Raw genomic sequence first — 12475 nt, forward strand, 5'->3', positions numbered from 1 at the left:
AGCGCTTCACACTGGCCGTCTTTATTTTGAAGTTTCAGACCGGAACAAGCTGTTTATCTGCCTCAACTCCTTCCAGAGCAGAGCGAGAACCGCAAAGAAGATGGCGGCGCTACGAGCGGTGGTGCTATCGGGGAACGGGAGGGCTCTCCTCAGCACCCCGAAAACTCTCAGGACCTCCAAGGTAGTGTAGTAGTATTTATCACACGTGAACGTGTTTAGGACACGATTTAATAGAAAACCGGTGCTGTGAGGTGTTAGGTTAGCTTGGTGCGGACAGCGGGGTGAGACAAGGTCACTCGTGTTCCCACACTTTTTAGGATTTGACCAACAACTGTAGCTTTAATTTCTTAAATGTTTTATCACTCATAACCTCTTGATAGCGATACAGCACCAGTATCTCCAAAATTAAATGCCACAGACAGTTTAAAGCAGGTTCTCCTCAATGTGTTTAGGAAGCTAGCCGGTGAGCTAAACCATGATGTCGTGTCCAGCACCCGGCAAACGTGCAACGTGATTAAAATATACGTTGGCCAGCGATGCATGAAGATTAATGTGAATTGTTTGGCCACTGTATTTGTGCATATTTAAACTCAGCTGGCGTGGGTCGCGATTGTTGACTTCTGTCAGTAACGACACCCGCTGAAGTCGCTGAGCTAAACAGCTTGCTAAAGAGTTAGCATCTCAAGGACTGAAAGGACTTCCGGTGAATAAAAGCCGTCCTCAATTTCAATCGCCAAGCTAAATATCTGTGTCCTGTCTACAATTCACTGATGCGCGTTTCAGACGATGGATATAACCGAAAATACCTAAGAAGCTGAACATAATTGTCATTTGGCCCCAACTGAGCTTGTGACCTGGTTCAGGGACAAGGAGACGTTTTTCAGTTTTAGTTTCTTTGAGATCATTTTGTTTTGATGATTGGGGATATAATCTTCAGACTGCGAAGATATGGTTCCCAAACTCTATTTGCTTATTTGCTAACGCTTTATCAGAGGGAGTATCCCAGTAGAGATGGAGAAGGGCATAGCGAGAAATGGCTAAATTGGGGCATTCCTGTTAGTAAATGACATGCATGCCAATCATTAGGCTATTAACTACTATATTGATTTTCTTCCTTAACTGAAATAAAGTACCCTAAATTAATGTTGCCAAGCATTATTTTATGTCAGAGGTGGAGGTTGGTGTGTTATGTTTGTTTTGCTGATGTGAGGATGCTGTTATCGCATGCTGCCATTAACACCTGGTTACAAAATCAGCAGTGAAGGGCAGTTTCATAAGGACAACCAGACTGGATTATAAAAAAGGGCCACTCAATTAACTAAACCTTGCACACATACTTCTCTACCTGCAGCAGGTTTTGCTCAGCCTTGGCCTTCAGCTCATAGCAATTCTTCAGAGTAGAACAAGAATTATTCTTGTAGTCCACAGAGAGAGCTGTGTGATGTTGAATGATACCAGCCAAAAGGTCAACCCAACCAGGAAGACCTTAGGCTCACTGGAAAACTGTAAACTTGAAAATTAATCATGTACTCAGACTAAAAAATAAATTGTCAAATGTACTTGGATATCCAGTAGCCCGGTAGACTTGGGCGCCATGCCCAAGCAAAGTACATTTCAGCTCTAATATAATTTAAAGTAACTGAATCTAATGGATAGTCATCTGTAGATTACCCTTTTTGGATGAGTTTCTTAAAGTAACTTTTTGTGCTTATTTCCATTCACAGGCCAACATGTCTTTCGCCAGCTTGCCAAGGGGGAAGAAGGTTGCCCTGACAACCCTGGGTGTGGTCACAGCCGGTGGAGCCGGGCTTGCACTGTTATTGCACCAGTCGGTTAAAGCATCCGAGTTGGAGCTTCATCCCCCTCAGTACCCCTGGAGTCACGCTGGACCTCTGTCCTCTCTGGACCATGCTAGGTGAGTTGAATGTATACAGACTGTTCAAGTGTTTGTAAACATCCTTCGAGTGATGAAAGGCACTGAATGTAAAACTGCCACTAAAAAAAATTAGCTGGCTTTGAAGACTTGAGTTTGCAGAGAATTTCACTTTATTCACGTTTATTTTCTTTATACAGTCTGAATTTTTCATTGAAAGTCTGTTTTGGCAGTTTCAGACAGCTCTTATATGAAACATAACGAGTTATTTTATCTTTCTCTCTGCCTCCCACAGTATTCGCCGTGGTTACCAGGTGTATAAGCAGGTGTGCTCAGCTTGCCACAGTATGGAATACCTGGCTTTCAGGAACCTCGTGGGAGTGTCGCACACAGAGGACGAGGTGAAGACCATCGCAGAAGAGGTGAGTCTATATGTGGGGCGATGTGATCCTGTGAATAGTCTTGATTCTGCCAATATTCTAATTTAATCACATAATGGTGTTTTAGTCAGACCGAATCTTTTTTTTTTTTTTTTTTAATTGTCTCATTATTTTTATCTTTAGAAGTAAGTTCTGCCCGTAGGTGGTGACCTATCTCTTCTCATGATTTGTGTTTAGGTTGAGGTAGTTGATGGTCCTGATGAGAGTGGCGAGATGTTCACCCGGCCAGGAAAGCTGTCAGACTATTTTCCAAAGCCCTACCCCAACCCCGAGGCAGCCAGGGCCGCCAACAATGGCGCCCTTCCTCCAGACCTTAGCTACATTGTGAACGCCAGGTAAGTCCTGAAAACCTGTGTTTACTCTGAAAGGTGCAAACACCCAAAATCTGCAGTATCCTTAGCATTAACTCGTTTCACCCTTCTGCTCCCTGCAGACACGGCGGAGAAGACTATGTGTTCAGCCTGCTGACGGGTTACTGCGACCCTCCTGCAGGAGTGACAGTGAGAGAGGGACTTTACTACAACCCCTACTTCCCTGGGCAGGCTATTGGCATGGCCCCACCGATCTACAATGAAATTCTGGAGTATGATGATGGTAAGAAGTGCAGGTGTATGTTTGGATAATCTTCTCTCCAGCTACAGAAATGGGAGCACTATTTTCTGGGGGTTTTTGGGGTTTTTTTCCCTCCTCTTTAGAAAGAGTTTCAGTTTGTTAGAGTGAACCAAAAAACAAAGGAACGAACGAACGAAAAAAGTGTTGCTGATGGTTTCTGTTCTCTTGGTTTCTTATAGGAACCCCTGCCACCATGAGTCAGGTTGCTAAGGATGTGTGTACTTTCTTAAGGTGGGCTGCTGAGCCCGAGCATGACCAACGCAAACGCATGGGACTGAAGGTACACCTCTCACCAACTAGAGTGCCTATTTTTTTGTCTTTGGGTGTCATTTTAAGTGCTGGCATTCTTAATTGAGTGATGCTCCAAATTTAGATATGTTTAATTAAATCAACACTTGCAACTCTGTAAGATATTTTACAGGAAACATGTCGTGGGTATAAAATGCAATAAAAGTTTTTATGTCATGCACTAAACTGTACGACTTCTTATGTGACCTTCCTGTCGTCTCAAGAATATTTAAAATATAGAAAACATGTCTAAGCATGGATCTTGGCATTGGTTAATGTTTGTGTTCTCTTTCTCCTATCAGCTGCTGATGGGCTCAGCTATCATTGTGCCTCTGCTCTACTACATGAAGAGACACAGGTGGTCTGTGCTGAAGAGCAGGAAGATCGCCTACAGGCCTCCTAAGTAAATGGAACAAATCACCTCTCACACACCCCAACCTGGGCCGAAAACGGAGAGGGCTGCGTTCAATGACCCCACAATGCTCACCATGTGATGATCTTAGCCACATAATTACTGACAAACACAAACATGCCTTTCTGAGAGGGGGAACAGAACTTGGAGTGGATGTACTATGTTTATTCTTACAGAATTTTCTTTTTTTTCTTTTTTACTAAGCTGGTGGCATGGTAGAACAAATATTGTGAAAGTTTTTTGTTTTTTGTTTTTTTTTTTAAATATTCTGCATATTGTGGTTCACGTTTGTTTCAGATTTGTGGTGTTCTTGAACGCACCTGCTGCAAAGTTTGTTTGATCGGCAACGAGTTAACTACTGGTAGCAGTTCCTGTTTTGACATCTCGTATCAGTCTCTTTGTCACAATTGACTGCGAAGTTGATTGACTGTCCATCTTTGTAAGATACTCAATAGCAATGCAAGTGGTGAGAAGTGAAACATCCAGGGTGTGTGATAAGTCATTCTTCCACCGTCTTCTCCACAAAGCATGCTCTAGACTTCAGTTTTATTGTACAAAATAAATTATCTTAAAGGAACCTTTCTGTGGGCATGTGTTTTATTTCAGACAGCAGCAAAATTCACACATTTAAATGCTGCCTGTGAAGTTCTGCTTCTAAACTTTGTCACATATTCATTAAACAATCTCCCGACTTCTGACCTCCAGAGAGAAACGTCACTGCTTCTTTGGTCTGATTCAACTCTGTATTTCATTAAACTGTACAGAAAAATAAAATCAGAGTCGCATAAACCGTTTACATTTTTCTTTCTACATGGATGACACTGCCGCGAATCTTCAGCAGCAGCTTCAGATTTCTTTGTTTGAAATAAATTTTGAAAAAAACAATATTGTATTGATGTCAAGTAACATTTAAGACTTAAACTTTTTTTCCAAACACTTCAACACATCTCCTGAAGTTTGTATTTAGACTCCTACACTAATACTGTCTGACCAGGGCTTTAGCGCTATTTTCCTGGGTATTATCTTCAGTGGATACACATTTACAGTGTTAAAATATGGAAACAGCTTCTCTGTGAAAGTGTGTGTGAAGGTGTGTATGTGTGTGTTCGTATCTAGGTCAAAGAATGACAGTATTCCCCTGTACCAGTCTAGGTGAACTCTGACCTTTCTGGGCTTTGTTTTCAGTGTAAGAGCCAACGAGGGATCCGATAAGCACCGTGCTATGTAATTACCATTAAAGCATCCTATTCTCCATAAACAGGACGGGCGCTTTCCCTTTCTCTGAACGGACTCTGCAGCAACACCCACAAACCAGTCCTTGCTTTCTCCAACCTCAACGTCCCAGCTGTGAGTCCCTGAGTTAAAGCCCTCAGAGGCCAGAACAATGCGACAGTAATCAAACCTCTCAGGGTTGTCAGGGAGCATCTGTTCACTTTCACATCTCACACTGGTCAGATCTTCAGACAGAACGAGTTCTGGATTTGCTGTGTTGGGATCCAGAATCACAGGTGAGTAGGAAAACAGTTTCTTCATGTTGTTACAGATATTGAAGCCCAGGTTGCCCAGGTGTTTGGCCACATCTATCAGAGCTCCTGGAACCAGCTGTGGGTCATCCAGCAGGGGGCGCCTTTGAGCTCTTATTGTTGCGATCTTGTAGTTCTGCAAGAATGAGACGTCTCCAGCTCTCAGCTCATTCTCTGTGGCACTGATTGTGTCTGAAAGACTGTCTATCTCTCTGCTCAGAGCCTTAATCTTCTCTGTAATCTCCTGACTGTTCTGCTGCTCTTCCTTCTTCAGAAGGGCAATTCTGTTTTCCTCTTCTTCTTGTAGAAACTGGCACAGCCTTTGAAACTGCTCCTTGATCTGCCTCTCTGTGTTTTGGGCCTGGACCTTGATATGCTCTGCCGTTTTCTCACAGTTTTCTTTAACTTGTTGAAAAAGCTTCAGTTTCTCTTTTAAGGGTTTCAGGGATTTCTGGAGGTGAGCTCTGTTAACTGATGCAACTTCATTAATTGGTTTGAATTTGTGTCTGGAGTGCTCATCTGAATGCAGACAGACGACACATACTGGCCGCTGATGGTCCACACAGAAGAGTTTGAGATTCTCACTGTGGAGACTGCAGAGGGTCTCAGACACTGCAGTTCTCCTCTGTCCCCTCTGTAACACTGAATCACACAGTTTTTTCAATACTAAGTTGCAAGTTGGGTCACTCCTTGATGATGTTCTTTTACAAACTGGACACTCCTGTATTCGTTTCTCTGTCCACCAGTTCCTCAGGCAGGCTTTGCAGAAGCTGTGGCTGCATGGGAGGACAACAGGATCTCTAAATATATCACGGCAGACAGGACAGGAGAGATCATCATTTGATCTGAAAGACATTTCTCTCTGGGTGAATCTGAAAGCACAGAAGGAATGTAGTCAGTCACAACTTTATCCTCACTGATATTTACTTTACCTTTGGATCATGCCTTCATTAAAACTTACAGCAAACTTACAGCAAACTTCAGCATACGGTGTTGTAGCAGGTTGAAGTGCCAGAATTATGGAACCTCCTCCTGCTCTCTCACAGCAGATGTTGCTGATGTGATCTGCCTGAGCTAAATAGTTTCTTGTCACTTGAGTGTGTGTGCTGGGCGGGAGGGGGTGGGGGTGGAAAGCAAGATGCGGAAAAATGACAAACTGTTACTGGAATATCTCAGGTGTGTTACATAAGGGGCGGAGCTTTAACTCTGTAAAGCCTGAACCATGAAAAAATTGCCACAAAATTCAGTTCAAATTATTTGGGAACCAAACTTTTTATTAAGCCTTCTGTTATTTTTTAAATAAACTAAATATCAATATTAAATATAATTTTTGCTATATCTGGCATTTTTGTATAATGTATTCCTCACCGGAAAAAACTGCATGTGTGTGATTGTAAACAGTAGTTTTTCACATTGATGATGTAGAGTGAATGAATAATAATACAACACATTTAGCACCACAGGGTTAGTAACTGTCATATATTCAGAGCTAAAATAAGGAATTAATGTTAACAAAACAAAATATGCTTTCTCTTCCACACATGACAAAAATAGACTTCCACTCTGTTATTAACGATAAGATAAGATAAGATAAGATAAGATAAGATAAGGTAACCAGTTTACTGCTATGTATTTTTTTTATTTTGATTATTTTGATTGTATTTTAAGGTTGTCTCAGTCATTTGTTTCAGCAAACAGGAGTAAAATTCCAAAGCCGATTTAAATGAATTCCAAAGTCTTTATTTAAGAGAAGAATCTTTTCACGTATTGTAACTCACCCTTCTTCCTGCTCAGCATGAACTATTTGTCACTCCCTCATTTTCTAGTGAACATGTTGGAATGTGCAAGTGATTTTTGATATGTTGCTCTGCAGAAGGAACTAGCGGAGATAAAGTGAGAAAGGCTGGCCTGTGTAGAGTGTAAAGATATTTTAATGCGAAACAAAATTACATGTAGCATTTGGGGTTGACATCATGGTGTTTTAAAGCCACCAAAATCAGTTTTTATTGGTCAAATTTAGTTGAAAAATATGTAATTTGTAACAAAAATGACTGACAAAGAAAACACATATTATGTTAAATTTTAAACACAGCACAGCAACAATAGCATTTACAGATGTACAAAAAAAACTTAGAGTACACACTGTGTCAGTCATGTCCTCAAATTGTTGGTATGTTATTTATGTGTCCTCACACACAATGTTAGGATTTTAGCATGTATACTGTATTCATACCTTTGAAAGTGGCAGATTTACAACACACATAGCCTGTCATCCTCCTGAATGACAAGCTATGTGTGTCCTTATTTTCCTTATTATGTTGAGACAGAAATATCCTTACTCGTTCTTTTTTTTTTAGTGCTTTAAAGATAACATACTGAAATTGTTGTTTAAAAATTGTGGTGCTTATATGTTGGCCGTGTTTGTTTCCAGAGTTTGATGGTTGTGGAGTTTAGTTTTGGCCCTTGTATGTCTGTCTTCAACCACATGCTGGTGTTTGAGGAAGTGTTGATGCTTTAAATCAGACAGATCATTATTATTCCCTTCTTTTAAAGCTCCCTGTGTCTGTTGTGTGTTGCTGAATCTCCACATCTTGTAGAGTGCAAACAGACAAAATCTGAGACTGATTTCACACGGGGTCTTAAATGCCATTTGGGAGTTGGCAGTGTTTGTACCTTTCCATTTTAAACAATGCTGGAAATGTTTCTGAAAACCATTTACAGAGAAAACAAGAAGCTGTTACTGCTGTTTTTACATTTCTGTTTCTCATTACTTTTAAATTTGGACAAAGCCAAGGAAGGTGTTCTTCTTTTGTCCCCGGCCTTGTGATAAGTAATGTTGAAATATTGCTTCAACTCTACTGCCACAGTCACACTGAGGTTTAGTTTAAGTGGCTTTTCTCTCTGCATGTAGTCACATCCGTCCCACCTTTCATTCATGGATAAATAAACAAGTGTGCTGTTTATTTAAAGCTGCCCTAGGCCTTCATTAGGAGCTAATCTGTTTCTGAAAAGGGTTTCCTGCCTGCTGATTCAGACTGCATTCAGACACTACGAGCTTCATCTGCATCACAACGCAAACAGATTAGGCTAATAGCATTAGTGGATCTCACTGGATCATTATTATCATTATCATTATTATTAGTTTAACTTCTGCCTCAGTCTTGTAACAGAAGGATGTAGGTTTTTTTACTGTGAAAACTAAACTGATTTTCTACTTTGGTAATTTAGAAGAAAAGGAGTCAGTGTTGCTTTGTATTTGTTTCATGGTGGCAGTTTTCAAAAAAAGACTTCCCAACCTAATCTCACACATACACTCATGCAGTTTATCATCTGGGAGAGAAACTTACACATTTGCACAAATGCTGTCAGATGAGCTGTTTTTGTTTCCTGTGAATTTTGCAAATACTTTTGCTGTCTTGTATTTGACTGTGGAGTTAAATATTTATGCTGTCTTTAGGTCACACAGACACAATTAGCTGAGATTAGCTCCTATGTGGAACCTCAGGGAGTCTTATTCACATGGAAAAAAAGACTTCTTAGTTCTAATTGGTGACCATTGTAAACCCCCCATTCCCATTTAAACCAGCAGTCATCAGTTTGTTGTCCTGCTGCTTCATGCACCTCAGACTAAAACAGGCACTGGCCTCTTCAGTTTATTTTAGACTACAGAGCTAAAGGACCCACAGTACGATCAACTACTGCTTGACTTTTGGATTTGTTCTTTCTTTACAACGACATAAGATTGTTGTTTGCAGGCCGGGGGCCCTCGGCTTTCAGGGTTGTTTATAAGTCAGAGTAATCATTATGGCATCTGTGACAGTTGAAAGCAGGCTGGCATTTTCCATTGATCGGATTCTGGGTTTGGAAAGACCCGGAAACTGCCTGAAACTCCACCGACCCTGGGCAGGTAAGGAACAAAAAGGTCTGAAGAGTTAGTAATGGGTAGTCTGTTCATTACTGATGAAGTGCTAACCCCTGGTCTGTAATATGACATGATTTCCAAAGCATTTAAAAACAAAAAAATCTAAACTAAACCAGTTATCATGTGTAATATTAAAGTTTAGGTTTAAAGGTTCATTTTTGTCTGTTTTTGTAGACAACAAGTAAAACATGAAAGCTTTTGAAATTTCAGCACTTCAGTACAATCGTTCATTCATTCACTTTACTATAAAGGATGCAGACAAGCACTGTTCTGTTACAGCAAAGCAAAGAGAAAATTTGGAAAAACTAAAAATTGCAATTAGATTAAACTGAATCACAACACTGATTCATGTTTGTGTCATTATAAAACTGCTCAGTCTGTAATTTTTGTAATATAACATCCTCCAGTTGATACTAAACCTTGAGTGTTTCAGTCTGACACTTTCAGTATTTTAATATTTTTTTAAAACCTGATTGGGGGCGATTCCTTACATCCGATTGCTGTACAGGAAACAAACTGAGTTTATTAGTCTATGTTTAAGTAAATCCATTGCTTTTGAAGAACATGCATTTTTCTTCTCTTTCATATCTTTCTTTGTTCTCCTGCTTGTTCCTTTCTTGTTGTCCCTCATACCAGGTTTCATTTTTATTTTACAGTTGAGCAGTGGCAACAGACTGGAAGTAACCCACTAAACTAAGCTTTCTCTGGCTCATTACACAAAACTATAAATCAAGCCAAAGTAAATCATTATTAAACATTTATCTACATAATTTTTCTTAAATTATATATTTCATATTTTGCATTTGTAAGATTCATCAGTGTGAAAAGTAACTCTTACTTCCAGTGTTACTTTTAGAATTTGGCTTAATGCTGCCTAAATGTTGCGTTTGATTATAATTGCCGCATTAATGTGAAATGCTCTTTTATTTTTTCCATTAAACCAGAAAATAATGTGGAGAGCAAGAACAGAGAACAACAGCAGCAGCTAAACTCCCAGCCGACATCAAACTGGTATATTGGACGTAGACCACGCACTGCCTTTACCAACAGTCAGGTAATCAGTTTATCAGCCAGTTCTTCATTAATTCTGTTCAATTATGATACAGTGATCACGACATCCATCTATTATAGGAGGAAATACAGTTTTTTTCCTGGGTTAATATCATTGTGTGCATCCTCCCAGGTGAATATACTGGAGACAGTGTTTCAGGTGAATTGTTATCCTGGTATTCAGCTGAGGGAACAGCTGGCAGAGAGACTCAACTTGGATGAGGACAGAATACAGGTAGCTTCATACAGAATATTGAAAAACTAAATGTATTACCACTTCACGTTTGTCATTCCCTGCCCTTGCTCCTACTACATTTAATTTCAGGACCCAGTGATTATGCTTTTCCTCTGAAACTCCTTAGATTTCATCCATCAAACTGTTTGCAGGTCTTATAGGTCAGCTGTGAGGTTTAAACACTACATGTTAGAAAACAGATCTGGATGTATGTGCTTAAGTTTCACATAGTCCTGTGCCATCTGCCATGTTAGAGTTGGAGTTGATAAATAATTTGATTCAATTGAGCTCAGTTTTATTTATATAGCACCAGATCACAACAACAGTTGCCTCAACGAGCGTTATATTGTAAGGTAAAGACCCTACAATACTACAAAGAAAACAGAAAACCCCAACAATCATATGATCCCCTATGAGGAAGTGCTTTGGCAACAGTGGGAAGGAAAAACTCCCTTTAAACAGGAAGAAACCTCCAGCAGAACCAGGCTCAGGGAGGAGCGGCAACTAAACCAACTGAACTGAATCTTTACCCAGACTATCAGAACTATGAAAATGAGAAATAACATGTCTGCACTGTTGAAAAGTGTTTTAATAAACAGTACCAAGCAGAACTATCTAAACTGTTGCAAAATAAGTTTCTGTGTCATGTAGTTACTTTTTTAAGGCTGGGGCTTTGTGTTTAGGGTATCAGTATTTAGCAGACTTAGTGCATATAATAATGTGTATATATAAGAAAAAATATGTGAACAAAAATGTCCACTTAGAATAACCCAGTCTCTCTCTCTCTCAGATCTGGTTTCAAAATCGACGTGCCAAACTGAGGCGTTCGCTCAGAGAAACCCGACTGCAGCTGGTTCAGACAGCTGTGGCTGACCTCGGGGTCGGACATGAGGTCATTGGTCATCTGAAGGTCAGGTTGGGCAGGCGAGGTGACAGAGAGCTCCTCTCTCAGGTTGAGGCAGAAAAAGAAGGCTGATTAAGGACTTTTTCTGTTCCTGCTCTTATGCAGGATTTATTGTTCTACTGCTCCACACATCATCAGTTTCTTCCAGGTTCTGTCTTTTGTCTTTCTTCTGTTCAAAAACATGACAATGAAAAAAATGGAGACAATTTAATGTCAGAGTTGTTTCACACTGTTTTATCTCAGTTAGTGGTACAAACCCAGGTGATTGTTTTTTGGCACTGAAAATAAATTCCTCAAGTTGAACATACTGATAAACTATAATGTTTGACATTCTGGAGATTTGGAAGTTAAAATGTTTAGTGCGATCTGCTGTAGATCAGTCTGTGTAATGCTGTCTCTGTATAATCTTATTGTGTCTCACTGTGTAAATAGGTCTATATTTTATTAGCAATGCACATTTTGATTAAAAACGATTAGGCTATTGAATCTTGTGTTTGTTTGTTTTTTGCACCGTGTATCTTTACTTTAGCATATTTGCAGCAATGGGCCAGCATTTATATTTTGTGCTTTAAGTCTTACTGAGAGCTCAAAATACTCCTTACTAAAAGCTACTTTGACTATACATCGCTTTGAACATTTTTATCTAGATGAGAATCACCAGTTAGCCTAACATGTCTTTGAAATTTGGTAGCATTCAGAGAAAACCCATGCATCTGCGACCCCCAGGGAGAACATGCAAACTGTTCTAACCTTAATCCTTCTTGCTATGAGGCAACAGTGCTCACCACTGCACCTCTTCCACAAATCCTCAAATGTTGAGCAATTATATCCACACTCAAGCATGAAATTTTTGTAGTGCTTCCATCTCAGATTTTGACTTTTGCAACACCTACTATAAATATGTCTCTTTCCCATCCCTACTGTGTCTCACAGGAACAGATAACTATGTGACTTGGGCAGGTTTGCCACCTTATTAGTGGTGAAAGACTGCGTAACAGTGAAGCTAGGGCTCTCTCATTCAGCCAAAATAGCTCTCACCTAGTACCTCTGGAGTGTTGTATCTGATGTTAGGATGTGGGCACTGATCTTTTGGGTTCTCTGGGTTGCAGGATGTATGGATTGAGCTTGTTCCACCTCAAAAGATGCACAACTGGATTTGGTTCTGGGGAGTCTGGAGATACGATCAATAATTTAGGCTCTTTCTCAGTTTTTTTTC

General features: G+C 40.0%; 2 protein-coding genes across 2 annotated transcripts; one reads left to right on the forward strand and one right to left on the reverse strand.

Moving 5' to 3' along the window:
* The first annotated feature begins 53 nt into the window (after positions 1-53).
* Positions 54-4202, forward strand: LOC134627016 (cytochrome c1, heme protein, mitochondrial). The gene is made up of 7 exons (XM_063472925.1): positions 54-181; positions 1725-1915; positions 2169-2295; positions 2491-2648; positions 2747-2907; positions 3105-3205; positions 3516-4202. The coding sequence occupies exons 1-7, from the start codon at positions 101-103 to the stop codon at positions 3618-3620; spliced, it is 924 nt and encodes a 307-aa protein (XP_063328995.1). The 5' UTR covers positions 54-100; the 3' UTR covers positions 3621-4202.
* Positions 4203-4588: 386 nt separating this feature from the next.
* LOC134627851 (zinc-binding protein A33-like) lies at positions 4589-6004 on the reverse strand. The gene has a single exon (XM_063474282.1). It carries the CDS (start codon positions 6002-6004, stop codon positions 4589-4591), a length of 1416 nt encoding a protein of 471 aa, XP_063330352.1.
* Positions 6005-12475: the final 6471 nt, after the last annotated feature.

Source organism: Pelmatolapia mariae, linkage group LG5, assembly GCF_036321145.2.
Source record: "Pelmatolapia mariae isolate MD_Pm_ZW linkage group LG5, Pm_UMD_F_2, whole genome shotgun sequence".
NCBI lineage: Eukaryota > Metazoa > Chordata > Actinopteri > Cichliformes > Cichlidae > Pelmatolapia > Pelmatolapia mariae.